Source organism: Malaclemys terrapin, chromosome 10, assembly GCF_027887155.1.
Source record: "Malaclemys terrapin pileata isolate rMalTer1 chromosome 10, rMalTer1.hap1, whole genome shotgun sequence".
Lineage (NCBI taxonomy): Eukaryota > Metazoa > Chordata > Testudines > Emydidae > Malaclemys > Malaclemys terrapin.
The window spans coordinates 14,650,102-14,673,447 of NC_071514.1; the positions used below are offsets into that span (position 1 = coordinate 14,650,102).

The following is a 23,346-nucleotide window of genomic DNA, read 5'->3' on the forward strand; positions in this document are numbered from 1 at the left end:
AATCCCAGCCTGAGTCTTCCACCTCTCTGGAAAGGCAGTAATGGCTTCTTCCTCATGTGAAATCTAAGCTGGAGCCTAGAGGAGCAGAGAGGTTTCAAAGGGAACACTTGCTGAGATAAAGCAGTTTGAAGATATTCTCACTAGAAGGAGGGAGGGACGTATTACTTAGTATATAGCCTCAGCAACTACTTTGTTAATGGGCCCCCCAAAGAGAATACAAGTTCCTGTGGGACCCCTGGAGGCGGGAAGGGGGAAAGGAGGTAGGTCTATCTCCTAGGGAAGGGGATCTGAATCATCTCACCCAATGGTCCCTGCTGCTGAGTCCAGTATGAGTGGGGCCTGACCACACAGAACGAGGAGTGAGCTGGAGCCGCTAGAGATAAACAACTCACTGGTAGCAGAAGAGTCGTAGGAGCTGCCATCTTTCCTGGCAGCTGAGGCCTTACAGGAAGAAGGGATGCTTTGGAGCCGTCTCAGCTCAGACCTCACCTGCCCTGGGGATTCAGGCAGTTCCATGAAACTTTCCTGCTTGCAAGGCAAGCTGTGGGAAGAGGGGTCCCCTATGGGGGTGCTGAAAAAACTTGCCACTGATTCTGGCCTGGCCTCAGGGAAGGCAGCTTCCACGCAACCTGCCTGGGCATGGACCTCACCCACCTGCCAGCTAGGAGCTGGGTCCCGGGGAGAGCTGCTGTCCTTCAAATCCGCCTCAAAGCCAAATGGAATTCTTTTTGTTCTGACAAACCTCAAAGCCAAGGAAGAGAGAGACATTTCATTAAAAGGCTTTCAGAAACGCTGCAAAGGGAACTCTGGAGCGAGCTGTGTGGAGGCAGAGCTCCAACAGTCCTTCCTGAGGGGCCGCTCTGAGCCCAGGCTGAGAACAAAGATCGGGTCTGCCTCCAGTTGCCATGGCGACCGGGAACACCCCACTGTGAGGTGTGCCTGACAGGCAGGGGACTGAGAACGCAGGTGCTTAGCACGGATGGAAAGAAGTGCCCATCTCTTCCTGATGCAGACAGCTTTTAGCATCGCAGCGGGCTGAAGTCCAACCCTTTTCCCCTTTCAGCGAAGCTGGAGTCACCAGACCTCAGCAAACTAAGCTCAGACCCAAGGGATAGACGATGCTTTTATTTAGTTTCTGTTTGCAGCCTGCTCTCCCTCTCCCTGGTCTCTCTGCGATGGTCCAGCTCCTCCCTGAGCCTCCCAGGGCAATCTAAGAGGAGAGGGGTTCTTAATATAATTTATTACCAGCCTGCAGCTTCGAAACTCCCCGGCTTTCGAAAACAGAAGGCTGCATCTCTGACTGCTTATGGGCTGATTAACAGCTTTAATTTGTGGCCTGCAGCTCGACTGATCCCCAGGGGTTGACAAAATACATATAGCAATCTCAAGTTGGTCCCCTGAAGCCCTGACTCGCCCTAGAGGATTCAGAACTGCTCTTTCCTCTCTCCCTGTGCCACTTGAAAAGGTTGTTGCCCCACACAATGCAGCGAGCACCAGATCCATACCTAGCCCAACACTCAACAAAGCTTTCAGTTAGAAAATGCCTTTGGAAATCAGACCATCAGGTAAGGCAGAGACCCACAAGGACGGGACATAGTCTTCAAAAAATCACACCCCTACCCTGTAATCTGAAGTCGGACTGTAAATAACAGAGACACTACCAAGTAGGGTTACCAATTCTGGCATAACAAGCTGTGCATAGGAATAGGGAGCTAGGGATTTCTACACCCAGGTTGACAGAGACTGGCCTTGGATAAGTCATGTCCCCTCCCTACCGTCTCCTATCTGTGAAGTGGCAACTCTAATGCTGAATTTCCTGATGGGATGGAGAAGATAGTCGGGCACTAGGTAAGGGCAGGGTGTAAACAGCAGCTCTGCTTTCTCTGCTTCTAAGTGTGGCCGGCTTCATTCACACGCTACAGCGGTGGTTCTCAGACTTTTTATTTTTCACGGACCACTTGAAAATCGCTGAGGGTCTTGGTGGACTACTTAATGATCTTTCCAAATGTTGTTTGTACTGTTAGTTAACGATTGTAAAGCGCTTTGGATAAAACCGCTATATATAAAAACCTTAATAATTAAATGTTGTTTTGGTTCTACAAATAAAAGCACACAATTCATATTTTAATATCAGTAGTCTTACTTTTCTAATGCGATGGATGTGCCCTCTCTCCCCTGCTGCGGCAGCCCCCGAGCTAGGGCTGAGGAGTGGAGGGTCTCTCCCTCTCCCCCCCTGCAGTAGCCCCTGAGCTGGGGCTGGGAAGGAGGACTATCTCTCCCCAGCAGCTGCAGCCCTGGAGCTGGGAAGTCACCTCTTTCTCTGGCCACCATAGCCCTGCACATCCCAAATTCCCCCCACCCCTCTTCCCACCCGTGCCCCCTCCCACCTGTCCCCTATTCCAAGGCCACCACCTCACCTTACATGTGCGTCTTCTCCAGAGTCCAGGCACCTCATTAGTGGAGCCATGCCTGCAGGTCTCCACTCATTAGGTGGGTGGCCCTTCCTTCTCTTGTGTGCAGCCACCCAGGTGCGTACCTTAGAAGGAACTGTCCACAGACCACCTGAATGGAGCTCACGGACTACAGGTAGTCCATGGACCACAGTTTGAGAACCTCTGCGCTAGAGGATTGCAATGGCCTCACAGAAGCCTTGTCAGAATGGCAACAGGAAAGCCAAATGATGGTCTTTATGCTAAAGAAAGAGGGCTGTGTGGTAGGTGGCCAACATACCACCTGCTGCCACATCCTTACAAGGACTGGGAGTGCCACAGACAGGGATGAAACAGCTGCATGCTTAAGCTGTTTGACTTTCATTGTGAATTTCCCATGCAGATAGAAATAGAAGAGGAGCCAAGTCCTCAGCTGTAGCACGAACATTTCCTGGGGCATGGCTCAGAGCATAAGGCGCAGATGCTCCACTTTGCTGAGAGGACAGTTTGTCTTCAGCCACCATATCCTGGCGGCCACTCAGACATACGTTCTGCTGAGGCACAGATGCCACAAATTAATACACAGCACTGGCTTAGAACAGTTCTCATTCGTTAGATAAATTACAGTGGCTGCCTCTGGAGAGGTCAAAGGACCCCCTGGTAAGTTAAAGAGGAGGATAGGTGGGGCTCAGCAATGTGTACAATTTGCATCAACAGGGACCAGTGTGTTACTGAAGATGCTGCTTTCCCACGTTCCAGGCCAATGAGAGCCGAATTCCTTAGAGAAGCAGATGGCTGCTATTCCCCCGCGCATTGACAGGTGCACCTCCTCCCCAGAGGGGCCACAATAACCCAGAAGGAGATTAAGGACTTAGAGGCTTGGACACAGAGTTTAAAAATGGGGAACTTTAAACATGGTCCTTTGCCAGGTCTCCCAATGCAACTAACTGGCAAATCCCCTTCTTACCCCTCTAACAGTGTCTCGTCCCACCTAAGCAAGTAAAGGGAGCTCACCCACTGCTTCTCTTATTGAGGAACAGCTGCTAAAGGAAGAGTACAGCTTTTCAGAGAGACCATTTGAGCTTCAGGCTACTACAGGGATCCAGTGAAGAGAGGTACCACAGACCTAGGGAATGGCACAGCTGGGAAGGGGAAAAGGAGGCATTAGAGGATGCAACATAAGCACAACACTCTTCACTTAGCAGAGGTTTTAGTATTTATTTGATACAAGCCTAGAGAAGAGGAACAGAAAACAAGGGGGAGGTTGGATCCTTCTTCAGGTTCAAACGCCACTCTCTGTACACAGAGGCCATGCTAAGCATTGTGCACCTGCCTGAAGTTGTTTTTTTGTGTCCTCCCCATTTGCCTGGAGCACAGCCCTGTCTTTCACTGGTCCATCAAAAATCTGTTGACTTGCTTTAGGTAGTCCGGTTTCAAGTAATCCCCCAGCTCCCCCTTGCTGACCCACACGTAGTCTTCTCTCCTCTCAGCCTGGAGCAGATCACCGCTCTGGAGGAAGGCTTTGAAGAAGAATATTTTGGCCCCCACACTGCCCTCTGTCCTGAAGGCCCTGGGGAACTTGTACTTATAAAGCCCGCATGGTGCATTCCCTAGGAATTTGGCCTGGATGCAATTTCCTGTGAGGTCCCAGGGATCCAGAAGGGGAAAGAAAACAAAGCAAGAGATCAGGTCACATGATAGCAGCTGCCGTATAGGGGTAACAGTGGAACAGCACAGGACACGTCATGCTTAGTTTTGGTTCAATTCTGTTCTCTTTCTAGCAAGAACACCTCCTCCCACAGGTCCACACTGTGCCACACCTCCCTCTTAGGGGCTCTTTTTAGAGTCCCAACAACCCCTCGCAAGGACTGGCCAGAGGTAGTGTGATCCTGTGGATCATAAAGTGCCCCCCCACCTTTGTCAGGCTAACTGTGCTGCTTCTACAGTGCTCCCCTGCTGGGAAGCAAGAAGCGACCTTGCTGAGGATAGGCCAGGGTTTCTCAAACAGGGGTCGCCGCTTGTGTAGGGAAAGCCCCTGGCGGGCCGGACCGGTTTGTTTACCTGCCGCGTCCGCGGGTCCGGCCGATCGCGGCTCCCACTGGCTGCGGATCGCTGCTTCGGGCCAATGGGTGCTGCTGGAAGTGGCGCGGGCTGAGGGACTTACTGGCTGCCGCTTCCAGCAGCTCCCATTGGCCCGGAGCAGCGATCCGCAGCCAGTGGGAGCCGCGATCGGCCGGACCCGCGGACGCGGCAGGTAAACAAACCGGCCCGGCCCGCCAGGGGCTTTCCCTACACAAGCGGCGACCCCAGTTTGAGAAACCCTGGGATAAGCTTTTCATGCCAAGAAAGGCTGCTAATAGGCTGTGTGTGGTGGAGACAGAAGCCCTTTCCCCCACAACAGCACTAGATACCATTCAGGAGCCAGTCCCTGGGGCTGAAACATTGCAGACCCTAAAGCCACATTGAAGAAATCATCGGGCCAACTCGCTGCAGCTACCAACAACAACAGTCTTACTCTTAGGGTATGTGTACACGTACGGTGGTGTGCAGAGTACAGGCACTGCACACACACACCAGGGGTATAAATGGCAGGGTAGATGGGGAGGCATGGCTTTGGTGAGTAGAGTGCCCTACATGCCTGACCTCCCGGGTATACACTCTACACAGGCTCTCTACATACTAAGCAGCACCTCCCCTGTCTACGCTGCTATTTTTTAGCAGCTGCAGCATCCCACTGCATCCCCGCTGCCAAAGTCTCTCTCTGTGGTGCCTAGCTACTCATTGCAGTGCTAAGTGTGGACGCAGCCTCCCTTTCACTGCAGCTGCATGTGTGGTACCTGTCCTCTCCATGCCGCCATAAGTGTAGACATAGCCTTGGGCACCCAGCGCCCCCCGTACAGAGTCAGTACACTAGCAGCTGAGCTGGAACGTAGAGCAACTCCCCCTGAAATGGGCAATACCCTGGGCTTCCCATCAACATTACCCAGACACAACTCTCCTCCAAGACCCCATTGGGTGCAACCCACCCCCTCTGCTGCTACATGTCCTTTCTCTAGCCAATTCTAATGGAGTATAATGGGCCAGTATGCTCATATAATGCTAGTATGAGCAGACCATACACAAGAGAAAGCAATGGGGACAGGAAGGGGTGGCAGCAGCTGCACAGCAGATGACTTACCTGAGAGAGTAGCCAAGGCTCTCTCTGCAGTGCTTCGCAATGTCTCTCCGGCCTGCCACTCTGCCTGAGGCAGGAGCCACACCTCTTGGTTGCCGACTTTCTCTTTGACCAGAAGCATCAGGTTCTGATCCAGCTTCCTGTTCAAAGATGTCCGGTCATTGCGCTTATCAGCATCTGCCAAGAGAGAACAGATTCTAGAGACAGATAGTCTCCAAGTGGGATGGGGTCAGCCAGGACCTAGCTCGTCAGAGCCCAAGCCTTCCTCTCTGTCAGACCCCTGACAACAAGGGCACATGGAACAATTCTGAGTGATGCTTCTCGGTACAAATGATTCTTAATTCTTGGGAGAGTGGAATAAACTCCCCCAAAAAATAAGAAACATCACAAACCTCGCTACTTTCCACTCCAAGTGCAAGGAACATTTCTTTGACATTGCCTTTTCTAACATAGGCCCATAGTAATAGGTATATTTATTTAAAAAAAAAAAAAAAAAAAAAAACTACCAAAACACACTGCTCAATATGCAGTGGCAGTCAAAAAAGTTAACTGTGTTAGGAACCATTAAGAAAGAGATAGATAAAACAGAAAATATCATAATGCCACTATATAAACCCATGGTACATCTAGACCTTGAATACTCCATTCAGTTCTGGTCACCCCACCTCAAAAAAAGCTACATTAGAAATGGAAAAGGTAGAGAGAAGAGCAACAAAAATGATTAGGGATACGGTAACTTCCATACAAGCAGAAATTAAAAAGACTGGGACTGTTCATCTTAGAAAAGAGACAGCTAAGGGAGAATCTGATAGAGGTTTATAAAATCATGAATGGTGTAGGGAAAGTGAATAAGGAAGTGTTATTTACCCCTTCACATAACACAAGGACTACAGGGTCACTGGACAAAATTAATAGGCAGGCAGCTTAAAAAATAATAAATAATAATAACAAAGGAAGCACTTCTTCACACAGTGCACAGTCAACCTATGGAACTCATTGCCATGAGATGTTGTGAAGGCCAACCCTTCAGCACCCTGCCTCACCTCCACTCCACTGTACCAAAGTCAATCATGTTCAGATAGACCAGAGAGACCCCATCCCTCTCTTGCTCAGCTGAGATAACTTGGATCAGAACCTGTTATTCGTGGGCCAGCTTTGAACTGTTGGAATTTCTGCTCCCAGGCATCCTCCAGGTCTTGGGCCAACACAATAGCTTGCACAGCTTCCTCATCATGTATATTGTCTTTCCTCTTCTGTAGCTGCTCCTCTTCCGCCATGCGACGGATCTCATGGTCTGAAAAGTTGCTTTTCTCCACCTCTATCTGGAAAGGACATCATAGAGAATTGTCAAGTATCAGGAGCTTCACTATGGGTCACAGTTACCAGTGCTGTTATCCTAGCTCACACAGAGAGAATAAACCAATTTTTATTGCCACAAACAGGGCTTGTGTTGATTTCTTTGTGCTGGAGAATAACTTCTCTGCCCAGAGCATAAGCTCTACCCCAGGAGGTTAAAGTTACACTGTGCAGAGAACACATCCAATATTGAAGACATAAGAAGATGCTAGCCCACTGTAAATACAGCTATATGCTCACTACAAAAAATATGTTAGCACAATATTGTAGTCTGGAATCTAAATGCACATAAATCAGGAAACCCAAAAATTGAGAGTTTCACAATAACATGGCCTCAGTGTGACATCCAGCAGATATCACCTTTTAGAACTACAGCCAGGCATTGGAGTCATTACTGCCTCAGAAAAGAGTGTTCTCGTCCCAACAAGTCACCCCCACCACTTGTGCTAGTGGGCGATGAGATTCCACATGTGAGGGCATAGAGCTCATGACTCAAAGGCCACCGGTAGTGTGCCACTCCCCACAACATCCATACACTAGAACACTCCTCATGGAAGTGCGTCTGACGAAGTGGACATTCGCCCACGAAAGCTTATGCTCCAATACATCTGTTAGTCTTAAAGGTACCACAGGACTCTCTGTTGCTTTTTACAGATCCAGACTAACACAGCTACCCCTCTGATACTTGACTCCTCATGGAAGCAAAGTCATAGTGCTAGTGCTTAAAGCAAGAAGGGGACACTCTGATGGATCATCTAGGGTGCACATCACAGCCCATGCAACGTCCCCCAACAACTCCTGCATCAAAGGACCTAAGCTCCTGGGGCACCGCCTGCGTCTTGCCCCGGTACAGTTACAAAGGGGCATTTTAACCCGGGTTTTAACTTTGTGCTTTGTAAGCTAGTTGCATTTTAGATGGGGGACTTCTCCAGGTGGGTCCCAGCCCAGAGGCACAACAAGCTGCTTTTCCGCAGCTCTGAAACGCCTGCGCTTGACAAAAGGGGAGCCAGCCGCCTCCTCTGGGGGAGGCACAGCATGTGGCCAGCACAGCCCTGGACCAGCTTCAGTGCCAGGGGCTGCGCGGGGGTAGGAGCGGCTCCCATAGGCACAGCAGGATACAGCGCCTGCGCTCCCCCATCCACTGCACCCCACAAGTACCCCAGGCGGGTCGCCTCCCCCCCTACCTGGTGCAGCAGCTGCGCCATCGCCTCCTCCTCCGGGCTCAGGGCCTGCGTGATGCTAGGCAGCCTCTGCAGACACAGCGCACCCACGAGCCGCCACCGGGGCGCGGCCGAGGCACACACCCAACGAGGGCCAAGCGCCCACCTCCATCGCCCCGCGCCCCCGTACAACACCCGCCGCATGGGGGCCGCCATCATTTGTCCTCGAGACCACAATGCACCGCGCCACCGAGCCATCCGGGCGCCGCCATCTTTCCTCCTATAGGCCACAATGCACGACGCTGACCTTTCCCCTCTCCTGTCGGGTTGGGCCAGTGGCTCCTCGCTCTGGGGCGGGTCGGACGGCAGCGGGGAAGGGCCATGACCCGGGTGCTGGTGGTTGCCTGGCAGCGGTTCTTAGGAGCCAGATTGGGGTAACGAGGAGATGGGGGTATCGGCGGGGGGCGGCCAGGGATGTGGGGGAGCAGGTCGGGAGTTGCGTTCGGGGCGGCCGGGGCCTTGGGAGTCGCGGGGGGGGGGTGGGGGGAAGCGGGCGGCCGGGGCCTTGGGAGTCGCGGGGGGGGGTGGGGGGAAGCGGGCGGCCGGGGCCTTGGGAGTCGCGGGGGGGGGGGGAAGCGGGCGGCCGGGGCCTTGGGAGTCGCGGGGCGGGAGGGGGAAGCGGGCGGCCGGGGCCTTGGGAGTTGCGGGGGTGGGGAGCGGGCGGCCGGGGCCTTGGGAGTCGCGGGGGGGGGGGGGGAAGCGGGCGGCCGGGGCCTTGGGAGTCGCGGGGCGGGGGGGGGGGGGAAGCGGGCGGCCGGGGCCTTGGGAGTCGCGGGGCGGGGGGGGGGGGGAAGCGGGCGGCCGGGGCCTTGGGAGTCGCGGGGCGGGGGGGGGGGGGGAAGCGGGCGGCCGGGGCCTTGGGAGTCGCGGGGGGGGGGGGGGGGGAAGCGGGCGGCCGGGGCCTTGGGAGTCGCGGCGGGAGGGGGAAGCGGGTGGCCGGGGCCTTGGGAGTCGCGGGGGGGGGGGGGGGAAGCGGGCGGCCGGGGCCTTGGGAGTCGCGGGGGGGGGGGGGGGGGAAGCGGGCGGCCGGGGCCTTGGGAGTCGCGGGGCGGGAGGGGGAAGCGGGCGGCCGGGGCCTTGGGAGTCGCGGGGGGGGGGGAAGCGGGCGGCCGGGGCCTTGGGAGTCGCGGGGGGGGGGGGGAAGCGGGCGGCCGGGGCCTTGGGAGTCGCGGGTGGAGCGGGCAGCCTGGGAGTTGCGGAGGGGAAGTGGGGAGCGCGCTGGCGGCCAGGGCGTTGGGAGCTGCGAGAAGCAGGCGGCCGGGGCGTTGAGGTCCCAGCTCTGGGCTGACCACAATGCCCTGGGGCTGGTTTACAGACAGCAGCCGCACTTCGCGTTGGGTTACATTGTGGATTCAGAGTGTCTCTGCTCCAAGCCGTGACTCCGCTATGGGGCTCGTTTGCTGTTCTCCTCTTTCTTGGTTCCAGAGCCAGGTTGCTCAGAGCGCAAATAAAAAACGTTTGTTTTGCTATCAGTCCGGCAGACTCAGGCTAGTCTCCCTCTGGTTGGGTATTCGTAGATTCTAGGACTGGAAGGGACCTCGAGAGGTTATCGAGTCCAGTCCCCTGCCTGCATGGCAGGACCAAATACTGTCTAGACCATCCCTGATAGACATTTATCTAACCTACTCTTAAACATCTCCAGAGATGGAGATTCCACAACCTCCCTAGGCAATTTATTCCAGTGTTTAACCACCCTGACAGTTAGGAACTTTTTCCTAATGTCCAACCTAGACCTCCCTTGCTGCAGTTTAAACCCATTGCTTCTTGTTCTGTCCTTAGAGGCTAAGGTGTGGTAATCAGTAATAAAGATTCTGTTCCCCAGGGATACCAGTGCAATCACACTGTCTTCATGTTCTGCTCCTATATACAGCCTTTTGGCCCTGTCATTGCAGCTCAGTTCACCCTTGTATAGACAAAGCATGAGGTGCAATAGAAACCTGTTCACTCTCCAACTGATGAAACCTATGTAGCTACTGAAGTCAGCAGCTCTGAGTGATACCCAGCAGAGCCCTTCCTGTGTGTCGGAAGAGATTGTGTAGGGTAGAACTAGCTAAATTATTAAAGCTACGTGTGTTTAACAAGCGCCCTCCTTCCCAGCTCTACCTGTAACAAGGTCATACTGTGATGTTGTTGATGCTGTTTCCATGTCAACCAATGACCTTGTGCAGGATCTAGGCACAATAGAGAAATCCAGGGCTTGAGGTACAGGCTCTTAGGGTATAGCATAGGCTTGGCAGGAAATGATTTGGCAAGGCTCTTGTTTTATTGATGAACAGTCTTATTTTCAAACTGGCTCCCAGTTAAGTGTCTCTTCAGAATGTATGTTGTCAAGATACAAATGAAATTAGACAGACACCTAAAATCCCCTCCTCTGTGCTACTAAAAGGATTATACAAAATACCTCACAGTGCTCATTTCAGTGTTTGTTTGCGTTTGCTCCTCCCTAGATCCTGGCCAATGAATTTAGCCAAGTCCCTTTCCATTTCTGTTTCTTGTGCACTACCAGCATGCTGTCTGAGTTTATTTTTATTGAGAAAACACTCCTCAGTTTTGCCCAACTGTTTGTTTTTGATAAAAAAAAATGGAATGTAGGAGCCTGACAATGTCCCTTTGAAAAAGTGATGTTCCTGGGGTGGTTACTATTTGATTCATCAAGGTGACTGGGGAACCCTGAGGGTGGTGATGACTGCTTGAGTTAGTCCTGCAGTCAGCAAATAGCTTTGGTTGTTTCCTGTGCGAAAATATGCTATGGGAGATCTTCTGTGAGGGTGGCAAAAGATAATGTAAAAGACTATTGTGTAGCTGTGAAATCCTAATCTATTTCTCCCACTTCTTTTACCTAGTGGTTACAATGTTGCCTTGTGTGGTGGCATACACACAGGTTCCCAGAGGTTGCAGGGACAAATAGAGAATACAAAAAGTGTTGCACCTGAGGTGACGGCAAACCAAAGCAAGAGTGACTTCAGGTGAGGCATCCTGTATGGCTCCAAACCAAGCTGTGGTGTAAAGTCTCTTCATTTGTCTCTCATCAGGGGGTAAATCACCTCACGCATCTTTCAGGAAAGTAAGGAAAACAAGTGACTTGAAACAATCACAAACACAGTTCATATAAGAAGTTCTGAGCTTCGTTTGGCAGCATTTGATCCACATTTTTCCCAAATTCCAAAACTGTATTAAAAATTACCATTGCGTGTTAGTGATATTGCATGTATTTGATTCCTCTTATTTTACTTTTCAGCCTTTTTCCCCCAGTACCAGGACAAAGAAGTTCCTTAACTTGGGGTGGAAAAAAATATGAAGCTATCCCAATAGCTCACATCAAAGCTACGTACAACAAGTAAGACACAAACTTCTCAGTGTACAGGTCCCATGTAAAAGGGCCTGCAGCAGTACTGCTTTATGCTGAGAACACACAAGCTAAGCAACTAGGCCCTGATCTTGGCTAGATGGGAGGCCTCTATGGAAAAGTCTGGGAAGTAGTGTTGGCTACCCAGGAGACTTCCTTATGAGTCAGTACTGAAGCAGTACTTCAGTGCAGTGCTGGAGGTGCCACCTGTAATGGGAAATGCAAGACCAAGGCCATTAACTCATCGTGCCTTTCACAAGAGCAAGGCTGTTGATCGCATGTTTTGATCAAATTCCAGTATGGGTAATTACATCTTGTCCCCCCTAAATTGCACAGGCAGTTTTAACAGGATACAGGAATGACATTCATTTCCTGTCCTACATTGTTGCAATATTGCTGTACAGCTGTTGAACAGCCGCCATGTTGTTCACCAGAGGTGGCTGCATTTCAGCGGTGACCCCTAATGAGACATAATTTATAATTCTGTAAAGCTCTCTGAAGCTTAAAAAAGGTGTTCTAGACGTTTGAAAATAAGCAGAGGTGGTGAATCATACTCACGTAGTGGGAAAGTGGGTCTGGAAAGGTGAAACCCCATCTGAGCAATTTCTAGCAGGAGTATATTACCTCAAAAGACAGTGTACTCTAATTCTGCCACTCTAGCGTGACCCTTAAGACAAACCAGGGCTGCTGTAGAGCTTTCTACCATTGCCTAGAGCAGCGGCTCTCAACCTTTCCAAACGACTGTACCTTTTTCAGGAGTCTGATTTGTCTTGCGTACCCCCAAGTTTCACCTCGCTTAAAAACGACTTGCTCACACACTCAAGCATAAAAATACAAAAGTGTCAGCACGCTATTACTGAAAAATTGCTGACTTTCTCCTTTTTCCCATATAATTATAAAATAAATCAATTTGAATATAAATATTGTACTTACAGTTCAGTTTATAGTCTATAGACCAGTATAAACAAGTCATTGTCTGTATAAAATGTTAGTTTGTACTGACTTCGCTAGTGCTTTTTATGTAGCCTGTTGTAAAACTAGGCAAATACCTAGATGAGTTGATGTATCCCCTGGAAGACCTCTGCATACCCCTGGTTGAGAACCACTGGCCTAGAGTGAAGTATGGGGCGGGGGGGCCCTCTGGATGGCCTTGAAGATAATCCGAGCAAGAAAAGATGGGAGAATTACTTTATGGCTTCTTACTCCCCTTTTTCTCATCGCCAGCACCCACATCCAGGTCATCAGTCCTGACAACTTGCCATTTGCCCGTACGTCCTGTGGCACAGAAGGATTCAGAAATGCCAAGAAGGCCACTGCCATTGCAGCACAGACTGCAGGCATCGCAGCAGCAGCGGTGAGTCTGGTCTGGTCATTCTGCTTGTTGAGGCTAATCTTGCTGAGCTCAGAGGAGGAATGCTAGCAGTGGAGTGATTGCCAACAGAATGCATTTGTGGATGGGCTCTGAAGTTCTGCCTCCTTCTCCCATTTCTATCTTTTGTTGGAGGAGAGAAGTAAAGTCTAATTCCTGTGTGTCTGAGCAGTATACCTCGTTTACACATTGCTGCCCTTGTTTCCTTTGGGGGGGGGGGGGGAGGCATGGTGAGCATCTCAACCTGGATAAACAGTATGTGAAAGGAGAGCTTTAAATGCACATGTGGTGGCTTTAGTGGCCTGTAATGAAGAAATGTAAGTTGCTTCCTATCCTTTTTTGGCTCCAGTTTGGACAGCGTCATAGTTTAAACCATTGGTCTGAATGTTCAGCACATTTCATTTGACTGTTAAGCCCAGATGGAAACCGGTTACTCAGCTGTGACTTCCCTGTCACATATCGATGCTGTCATAAGCAGTGTCACTCATTGGTAAAATGGCAGCTGCTGTTGTGACAGAGCTTCCATTTCAGTTATAGCTTATAAGGGTAAGAAATTCTTGTTACCTTGTGCAGAGTTGTGGCCCTGACTTGAGAGCAGCTTTTGCTCAGATGGTCTCACTTAGAACATGGACCATTTATTTTCAAAAGCCAAATAAGGGGAAACGAAATCTAGGCACAAACCGAGCAGGTGTGAGGGGCAGGAAGGAATTGCTGTGTGGAGCATTATCCCATGAGCAGCACTGCACAGTTGGCCCGGTGAAGTCTCAGCTATAAGCTGCTGTTGGAGGCAGAATACCACACCAAAGACCTGAGCCATTCTGGCAACCCTTCATTCCTAAAAGAACATGGTCAGACTTTGAGAATATGAGCATGTGTAGTTACCAGTTGCACACAGACTTTAATATCTGGGTCTAGTGTAAGTGTTTCTAAAAGAACCTAAGTTTGTGCATGATGCGTGGGGGAAGATGAGACTACCTGTGTCTTGGACTTCAGCACTGCAGAATGAGGCACAGTGAGAATGAAAACCTAGAGTGTCCCCATTCTGAACTGGATAGAACTCACTCTAGTTAACCCTTTAGCCTCTGGAGTTTTCTTTCCCATTGTGGGAAGAACAACGTGTTGTGATTGGTTTAGATGAATAAGAACCATTTCCAGCACTAATCTCATGCATCAAGGACAGATTCTTAGAATGCAGGTGCAGTGATGCATTGTTACCCCTCACAAACAGCCAGTGTCAGAAATTAGCCTCTATCCCTGTATCCTGAGGCCTGGTCTATACTGGGAATTTACATTGGCATAGTTCTTAAGTGTGAAAAATCCACACCCAAGAGATGTAGCTATGCCGTTTGAACTCCCGATGTAGATGGGTGCTAGTTGTCAGAAGAATTCTTCCGTGAATCCAGTTTCTGCCTCGAGGAGGTAGATTACCTACACCAGTGGGAGAACCCCTCCTGTCAGGCCTGGTCTACACTAGGAAATTGTCTGTATAACTACGTTGCTAAGGAGTGTGAAAAATCCACACCCCTGAACAATGCAGTTAAATCAACCTAACCTCCTGAGGAGGTGGAGTACCGACACCAGCAGGGGAAGCCCCCCTGTCAATGTAGATAGTGTCTTCAGTGAAGTGCTTCAGTGCAGCTGCAGTGTTTTAAGTGTAGACAAGCCCTGAAGTTCTGGGGCTATATCATTTTAAGTGTAAACATACCTCCAGACAACTTTTAACCTGCATCCTCAGGGAGGGTTAGAGATCTCCACTAGATGGCAGTGCTGCGCCACATTAGGAGAAACCAGTAAGATTTGTTGATTTGAAGTTCTTTTAGGCCCTCGCTAATTTGGTCACCTACCAGCCTTAAAAGGACACATCATCTGCTGCCTCAACTCATGACCCAAGACCGCTTTCCTTCTCAGCTCCTCTTTCCTCTTTGTACATAATGTTGTGTTGAATGTGTCCCTGGCCATGCATTTCCTATCCTTCCCCAAATCCCTGGCTTTGTCCATAAGATCTCCATGTTTATCTCCCTGGAACCATCCTTGATTCTCTCTTCCTTTCTGTCTGAAGAAGCTTGTGATAGTGGATGAAAGGGATTAATTCAGAGAGATTGGTACTAGCAGCGAGAGATACCTTTTGACCTGCCTGCCCCTCATCACTGAAAGCACTTTTCTCCCCACAGAAAGCCTGCAAGAAGGGTGTGTCCCATGTGCGAGTGGTGGTGAAAGGTCTGGGCCCTGGGCGTATGGTAAGTGCCTAAGATTCCTCTTCACTGGCATCATGAGCCCTCCATCTATTTGTTCCTTTCTCTGAGGGCTGCAGGGTTTTTTATTCAGGCCTATGGAATTATGATGCCTGTTAACCTTTTCTGAAATTGCTATGAAGGACAGAGGGGCTGCAGGGAATTTACTGTTTTGTCACCCCAAAACATTAATCGCAAAAAGAAAAAGAAAAAAGTCGTCCTGGTGAGATCCTAGAATAATTTTGTGTAAGGGACTGAGTGAAAGCCAAATTGCTTACATCACTTCAAACTAGAGTAGCAAATCAATGGAGAATACATTGTAAGAAACAATCCTGCCCTAGCCAGGAGGAATGGACCATCTGGGACCAAACAGGGCTTCCTGATTGTTAAGACTATTGCAAAGAGATGTTGATTGCCCTGTTCCAGACTGCCTCCTCAAAGATCTTTCACTTTTCTGCCAGTCTGTGCTGATTGTGCAATGGTGCAGCATGCGGTCTAATATCCACTCTCTTGCTCTTTCAGTTTGCCATCAAGGGGTTGACCATGGGGGGTTTGGAGGTCATCTCCATCACAGACAATACCCCAATTCCACACAACGGTTGCCGTCCTCGGAAGGCACGAAGACTCTGAGAGGAGTGAAGGGAGACACCGTGTACAGTATCAGTTTGGTGCACTGTGAACTGGTTTTGAATTTTGCCTTTGATGGATCTTGGCAGGAGGTGTTCCCTGGAAGACTTTCCTAGGAGAAACTTAGAGAATGGACACAACCCTGGTCTTTAGCCTAGTGGTTGAAGCAAGCCTGTATTTACTTTCTGAGTAGGAAGCCTCGTCTGTAAAGTTAATAAATTAAAATGTTTTAGTCTTTGTGATGGCCACGTTTACTGGCTTTCTGGAAGCATTTTGGATTCTTCTTCTATCAACTGCTGCTTTCCTCCTGTCACTGCTACTATATGTGGCTCTTGACAAATCCAGGTGCTGCTACTCTTGTCATTAGGAAGGGGCCCTCTTGCAATGAATGGCAGACTTTTCTTGTCTCCCTTTTATCCAAACACAGAGATTTGGAAGCTGGAAGTGGAGAACCTCTTCTCCCCATCTAGCTTACAAAGTGTGGTGTTCCCACCAGAGGCCCGAGCCCAGCACTGCTATGCGAGAGGGGTGCAGAACAGCCAGCTCCAGCTGCGCTGCATGGAGGAGTCTGAAGTCATTGCTGCTATAGGTTAGTTTTGTTGCTTCATTTTGCCTTAGCTGCAATTGTTTTATTGGTGGTATTTCCTAATAGAAAGCCCCAGTTCTACTGAAGCAGGAATCTTGCCAGCTTTGATCTACGGAATCGTTGCTGTGACTGTGCCAACTCCATGCATAGCTAGCGCTGTGAAATGCACATACAGTAGCTGGTACATTTTTTCCACCTGTTACTGCATGCAGTATTTTCGGTCCTGTCTCTCTCATACCAACTGCATCTGCTGTGCCAGGGCTCAAAGGGAGAGGGTAAGTAGGGGATTAGAAGTCCTGAAGAACAACCAAATGCTGCCCAAGAGATTTAAAAGGCCAGGCCAATGCTGCCCTTGGCTAGAGACAGGCATAAGCCAGGACCTATGTTCTTGGAATGTACCTGCTATTTGCTGCCACCTATTTCAGCTCCACCCAAGGAGAGAGTCTCATAGGCTAAGGGCTCTCTGGAGTGTGAAAGAGGGGTGGTAACTCTAGCAACTGACGGTGTCTCTTCCTGGCTGAGGGAAGTTTGCTGATTAGCCACCTCCAGCTCAAGGAGGAGACCAAGAGGAACAGAAAGAAGCATTGGTTACATGTCCCAAAGACCGGGCAAGTACATCACCTCTATCAGGGATGTTAATGAGCACAGAGTCTCCTTTGGTCCATCTGCCAGGTCTAGCACAAATCCAGGCTTCTCTGCTCCATTATTTCTCTTTTCTTTTGCTTCCTCTTTAGTTTCTCAAACAGTGTAATTAGCTATTCTCTTCCCCTTTAAAGAGAGAGGGTGCCATAGCAACAAGGCAATGTTTAACTCCTTCATGGCTTTGTGAGATGTGCAGCAAGCTAACGAAATCAGGCTGTTTAGAGGAGCCAATTGGGCTACATTTAACCAATAGCAATAAAACAAGGCTTGAATGACTCCTCCTACCTCATTCCAGCTCTGTGTATGTGAATTTGGGCAGAGGGGAAGTTGTTTTAAAGTAGGGGGAAGTCCCTTTACAATTCACAAGACTGCAAGATGGAGGAGAGAAGCTTTTTCCTGTAGGCTCCCCATTGATTTGATTTAATCACTCAAAAAGGCAGGAGAGCTTTCCCCTCAAGCCCAGGAAAGGGGTTTCTTGGCTTCTGCTGACTTCCCAGCATCTCCTCCTGAACAGTGTTTGGGTCAGTTATAGACCCTATAGAAAAATAGTAACCACATGCTTCATTAATGGCCAGGGAGAGCGTCCATGGAGATGTGGGTAAAGCTTGATCATTTTTAGTGCTGGGTTCAGCAAGTAGTCGTGGGAACTTAGCAGTGTCCCAGAACATGTACATTCACTATCCAGCAAAAAAATGGCATGGTTCTAAACAGGTGCATGTCTGAGCATTGCTGAACGGATGAAGATAATATCATTATATGTATTCTGGAGCAAACTAAATAGTCACTCTTGAATACAAGTAGCTTATGTGCTGCTCAATCCCATGCTACTGTGAGCACCACTTGTGCAGCAAGAAGTGCTTCTAAGTGCAAATGGTAGAAGGGAGTGAAAAATAGCAAGTGCTAGGGGGAGGTCTGCTATTTTTGAGTCATGCGCTCATCACATATACCCTCTGTAGGTCCAGGCCAAATCTACAGTAAATCTTGGCCTTTCCCACTCTCTAGCAATTATGAAGACCGGGGCTTTTAACACTGTTGATTCCTCAGCATTTGTGAAAGACACATGAATCCAACAAACTCTTTGCACTGTCTGTGCAGTAAAGAAGTTTCTCATCTCTGCTGTTCTGCCTTGCCCCATTGCCTGTCTCTCTCTATTCCTATCCAATATTGATGTTTGCCTAGCTCTCTCTTAGAATCCCTGTGTACCTGGCCAGAAGTAGCTGGCATTACCTTTCCATCTGTTCGTTAGCTGGCCATATAGAACATCTTGACATGTTTGCTTCTCATCCAATCCCCCAGCTCAGCATAATCTTCATGGGCTTGCAAACACAATGCATCAACTACAGCGCTTGTTTGTGAATTCAAATCCCCCACATCCACCTTCTTTCTCTCTTTGACTTCACTGCTGAAAAATGGACAGTCTGAGCCCAGGCCAATCGCTCATAAAGCACGAGAGGAAGAGCAGGGGAGCCTTCACTCTGTTGCAGCTTTAACTCTTTGTTCTGCAAAGCTTAGGCCCGTGCTGCAGCTTTTAGCCTTGGGGAAGAGCATAACTGCATCCAAATTGGACTTTTACTCCCCTTGTGTGGCACAGTTACCTTCAAATGCTGTGCTGCAGATGAAAGTCTGCTGCAGATCTTTTAGAGCGGTGTGCTCAGTTGTGCTCTTTGTTGGGTATGAATGGACCCTAACAGCACTTAATTACAGGATTTCCTTACAATTCCATTTCAATCATTAATTAAAACCCGATTTGAGTCAGCCACAAGGATTTACAAGTTTTAATTGCTTTCCCTGGTGCTTGGGTGAGGTATAGTTCCGTGCTGGCTTGCTTAGCTCCTCCTCCTCCTCCGTGTGCAGCACCATTTGGTCCTAGTACTTTTGTACTGGTCAGACTCTTTAGTTCCTGTTTGTTTGACTTCTCTCCTCCTCAGGAGTTCTCTGTTTGCCCTGGTGCTCACTTGGCACAGATAGGCTTCTCGCTTCCTTGCTTTGAGAACTTTCTGCCTACCATTGTAGCTTCCACCTCATGACTCAAGGCTGCTCAGACAGGCCTTGTTGAACGCAAGCTGTTTAGCCTGTTACTGAGGGCAATGCACCGCTCTTTCTTCTTAGCCTATGTTTGTACCATGATAGCAATTTTTTACCCTTTCTTTTAAACTAGAACATATCCAAATTTCCTATAGTGGGGGATCAAAATGCAAAATAGGTTACTCATTTATGGCACCATCACCTTTTTGGTGCAGAGAGCACACTTAGCAGATCAGGCAAGACAGGAACAGGGAAATGGTTAGTTTGTCAATCCCTCTTGGGCTCAGGTGGGAGCTAGGCATGAAGCAGCTCGGCAATGTCGAGTATGAGACAGCTTTCTGCGTGCTCACTAGCGGGAATTTAGGTTGGACCTAGGTGCCGAGGTGTCGTTGTGCATCTATGCTTGGTGCTTTGAAAGAGCCCCAAAAACTCATCCTTCACAGTGCACTGCTGTACATGGGGGAACCCCCTTCCTAGCCCCTGCATCAAGCAGTTTCCCCCCTGGAGCAATGGTCATCCTTGTTTGCTGAACCAGCGATTCACTATTTCTTTTGTAGTTTAACTGTAAATGGGTGTTGGTGACAAGTCAGGTGCCCAATTCCAATTCCTTTGCATGTTTCAATTGAACCATTCATCAAATGATGCTGATGTCCTTTAATAGCTGACAGCAAATGCAAGTGAGGAAGAGAAGAGGGCAGAGCTTCCAGTGCCAATAAACTGCAGTAGCTGGGGTGATTTACTTCACGCAGTGTCTGCATGGGGTAGGGCTTCTGCTTAGCTTTCCCTCACTGGCCCCAGGGGAATGTTTGTAACCAGAAATCCTCAGGAGCGCTGCAGTGGAATTACACTCCTTTACATTGGCAAAGTGGTAGTGGGCCAAAATCATGCTCAGTTATAGGTAAATCAAATTAACTCCATGATTGGACATTCCTAACTAAGAATCCTTATGAACTCCCCTGAAGTGTGGAGGGGATCCAAATGAGGTCATGATTCTACCCTTCCTGTGCACTGAGACTTTGGCATCAATATTCTCCAGTCTGCAAACAAATCATTGATACCAACCCAGCTCAAGCCTCTTTACCTTGGCCATCTTTCCTTTCCTAGTTACCTCTCCAGGTTCTTAGCGTGCAACCTCTCAGGCTAAATTAGGTCAAGGATCTTCAGATTGTTTTCTTACTTTCATAATGCTCTCCACTCTCCAGGAAGAGGCTCAGGCATTAATTGGCACTCAACAGCAGTGAGTGCTTGGAGGTTTTGCTTTTCAGCTAGCTAATAGCATCTAAGTTCCTGAGATAATGGTGGGGGTTGGCAGCACATTTCTCTTGAGGGGGTACCAAAAGAAGTGGGCAGACAATGGCTATTTTCATTTTCCTTTTGCCGATGATCACTCAAGCTCCCGCTGGGCAGCTAAACAACAGCTGGTGAGAAAACTGAGCACCAGTGTAGGAGGAAGCATTGTGTTCTCAGCTCTCCTGTCCCTCTGACCCACCCCCTTTACCTTTTGTTTCTCAGATGCTCATGATCCTTCCCACACTGGGCCCAACATCTGCTGAGTGCTGGAGAGTCTGCATGTGCTTCTGCTATCTGAACTGAAATCTTGCACCAGCTGGAAAGCCCCAGTAACTCTTCCCCTAGGCCTAGGCCCAGTGAGGCTGGGAGTAGCTAATGTAGTCAGTTTAGAGCTACTGTTCTAGAGGAAGTAGGCAGAGCAAACACATGGGGCAGGGGACTGAATGAATGCTAAGCAAAGATGAAGTGAATGAAACAGGAGCCACTCAAGAAGAGAGAAGTTTGGGTCCAAAGTACAGGAAGTGCATGGTTATATTCTGCTGTAACTATCCAAATCTTCTCCTATGCTGAGCCTCCAGCGCACAGTCTAGAGCCGTCACTGTTACCAAAAGTGTCTGGCTGTACACACAGGGATCACTGCAGCAGTAACTGTACTCTAAGCTATTCAAACGACTCACTCCCCTTCCCTAGCAGGGAAGAACCCTACTCTCCTCCCTCCCAATACCCAAAAAAGCAGCTGGGAGTTTCCATGCACCCCTGCTGCTAGCATGAAGAGTCCAGGGGGAGTATTCACTTAGCCATCTTTAATACTGGCCTGATAATCCCCTTGAGAATTGACTCCCAACTTGCTCCTCTTTAGTAAACTTTAATTTCTCTATGTGGAAATGACACTCCTCAAAAAACTTTCCTTTCCGTCCCACTCTGGTTCTGAAATGCCCCAGGGGTATGTCCATGAGGCTCTGTCTGCCTTTGCTTATCTTTATAGAGACTGCAGCAGCAGGAGGAGCAGTCCACCAGTGAGTTTCCCCAAAGATGCTGCGGGGTAGGGCTGCTATGCTCAACTCCCTACTTTAGAGCGAGGCCAAATCAGAGCAAGTGCAGGACTTGTGCTCTCTCACCAGTTAGGATTCTGCTTGGCAAAGCCAAAGTGAAAAACAGGAATGGCCTGGGTTCATGTCCTACATTTGTCTAAAACCATTTGGATAACAGCTTCACTCCTGGTTCATTTTAATCACATGTCCTTTGTTTCTTCCACTAACTACGATGTCTGAGAAGAGGCTGCATTTCCCACAGCAGGCTGGACTCAGTGTCACATAAGAAAAACAGAGGCGAGCAAGAGCCACGCTCGCAGCCTGCCTTATCAGTCCCTCTGGCAGGTCCCAGGCTGAAGTGTTGAAAGATGATTCTAATCTCTTCCTATTCCTGCCTTGAGGCGAGCAACTTTCTCCAGTAATTGTCAGGAATAGCCCTCATGCCACTCATTGCACAGACCTGGAATCTGGCCTTCATTTGCTCCTGCAGGGTCCATAACAGAAGCGGATGACTGATTTACTGAGCAGCCAGGACCACACTCTGCCGAAGAAAGTCTAGAAAACAGTCAGACTAAACTCCAGTACCAGCCCCCCAGTCCATGTCTCCTTATTCCAGGGAGAGAGGGGGAATAACAGGTGCAGCTTCTCTCCCTCCAACAGTCAGTGTTGCACCCAACATGCACCAAAATGCTTCCTCATTGTGCATGTTGGTAAAGAGTCTGTTTAATGCCAACAATGAGAGCCACACTGACATTCTCCATTTACCCACAGAACCGTAGCCGGCTGGCCAGCTGCAAAAAAAAAAACCCTCCCTTCCCCATGGGCCTGACCAGCAACAGCCAGTCCATCTTTGCCCTCTGCTGAGATAGCACACCAAACACCAGCACACAGGGTGGCAATGGGCGCCTTTGCAGCAGGAAGTGAACATTGTCACACCCAACTCATTCCTCAGATGTTAATGAACTACCACTGGAGGTTAGGGATAAGCACAGCTGGATTTAAACAGGCCTTGTAGAAGAGAAACGCTTCCAGCACCCTGCTTCTGAGCCAGTCAGGCCCTCATATAGGCTCCTCTTTAACTTAAAACCTCTTTTGGAAGAAACAGCTGCAGGCAGAATAGGGATTTTATTCTCCAAAATGATGGTCATTCAAGGTGGGAAGAGCGGGAAGGGCTAGACAAGAGATTCACAGCAGTCAGTGCGGGTACATAGAATTGCAGCTTTAAAAGAAAATCGTCTCTTGGCCTTTGGCTATAGCTAGCTTTAAAAGTACTTTCAGTCCTACCTTTCCCTTAATCAGCACACGATGAGCCGAGAGACAATGAACTAGATGAGGGGTTAGAAAGCAGAACTGTTTGGCTGCCAAGCGCTACTTTCCTTCTCCCTCCCACTATGCACACATTTTAGCGAAAAAATGGAATTAATTCCCATGCCTGTCCCTTGCTTTTATCAGTGCTCTGCATGCACTGTCTGGGAGGAGACAGTGCCCAGCTAGTTCTCTACCGATATCAGCCTGTCTAACCTGGTTGGACTCTGGACTCAGCATCTAGCTAGAAAATGCAATAAGCAGCACTGAAAACCTTCCCTCGGGGTAAGAAAGAAAGAAAATGAGAAAGAGGGACCAAGAGTGTGAGCACGGGGCCTACCCTGCAGGTGACACTAGCTACTAATCCCCTCATAGAAAGTATTGGCGTGAGCCTAGTTCCAGCAGCGGTTCTTGTGCCATTGGGAACAGAGTTGTCGTAAGAGTCTGCTCCGGGGTTGTCTCCAGGGCTGGCTAGCACCATTCTCCGCTGTCCTTATGCAGGTTGCTCAGAGTAGCCCGTTCGTTCGAGCCTACTGGCTTCCAGCTCAGGCTGCTGCATCCCCCCCTGGGGAGGCTTAATAAGGACAGGGGCCTTGCCCAGACACTGGACCGAAGGGTGGGAAATGACCTCAGCCACGTGCAGAGCAGCCATGTGCGCTACTACATCCCCCCCATAGGAGAGCCCAGGCTGTTCGCTAGCTGCTCTTTCCTCTC

The 23,346-nt window shown here is 49.5% G+C and overlaps 2 protein-coding genes across 2 annotated transcripts; one reads left to right on the top strand and one right to left on the bottom strand.

The window, feature by feature from the left end:
• Window positions 1-3,627: 3,627 nt before the first annotated feature.
• On the bottom strand, window positions 3,628-8,387 carry MRPL46 (mitochondrial ribosomal protein L46). Its single transcript, XM_054042111.1, has 4 exons — window positions 8,145-8,387; window positions 6,740-6,926; window positions 5,608-5,781; window positions 3,628-4,066 (listed from the first exon to the last, which is right to left on the bottom strand). The coding sequence occupies exons 1-4, from the start codon at window positions 8,376-8,378 to the stop codon at window positions 3,816-3,818; spliced, it is 846 nt and encodes a 281-aa protein (XP_053898086.1). The 5' UTR covers window positions 8,379-8,387; the 3' UTR covers window positions 3,628-3,815.
• Window positions 8,388-8,441: 54 nt separating this feature from the next.
• On the top strand, window positions 8,442-15,990 carry MRPS11 (mitochondrial ribosomal protein S11). The gene is made up of 6 exons (XM_054042113.1): window positions 8,442-8,554; window positions 11,024-11,146; window positions 11,419-11,517; window positions 12,751-12,880; window positions 15,067-15,132; window positions 15,649-15,990. The coding sequence occupies exons 1-6, from the start codon at window positions 8,502-8,504 to the stop codon at window positions 15,754-15,756; spliced, it is 579 nt and encodes a 192-aa protein (XP_053898088.1). The 5' UTR covers window positions 8,442-8,501; the 3' UTR covers window positions 15,757-15,990.
• Window positions 15,991-23,346: the final 7,356 nt, after the last annotated feature.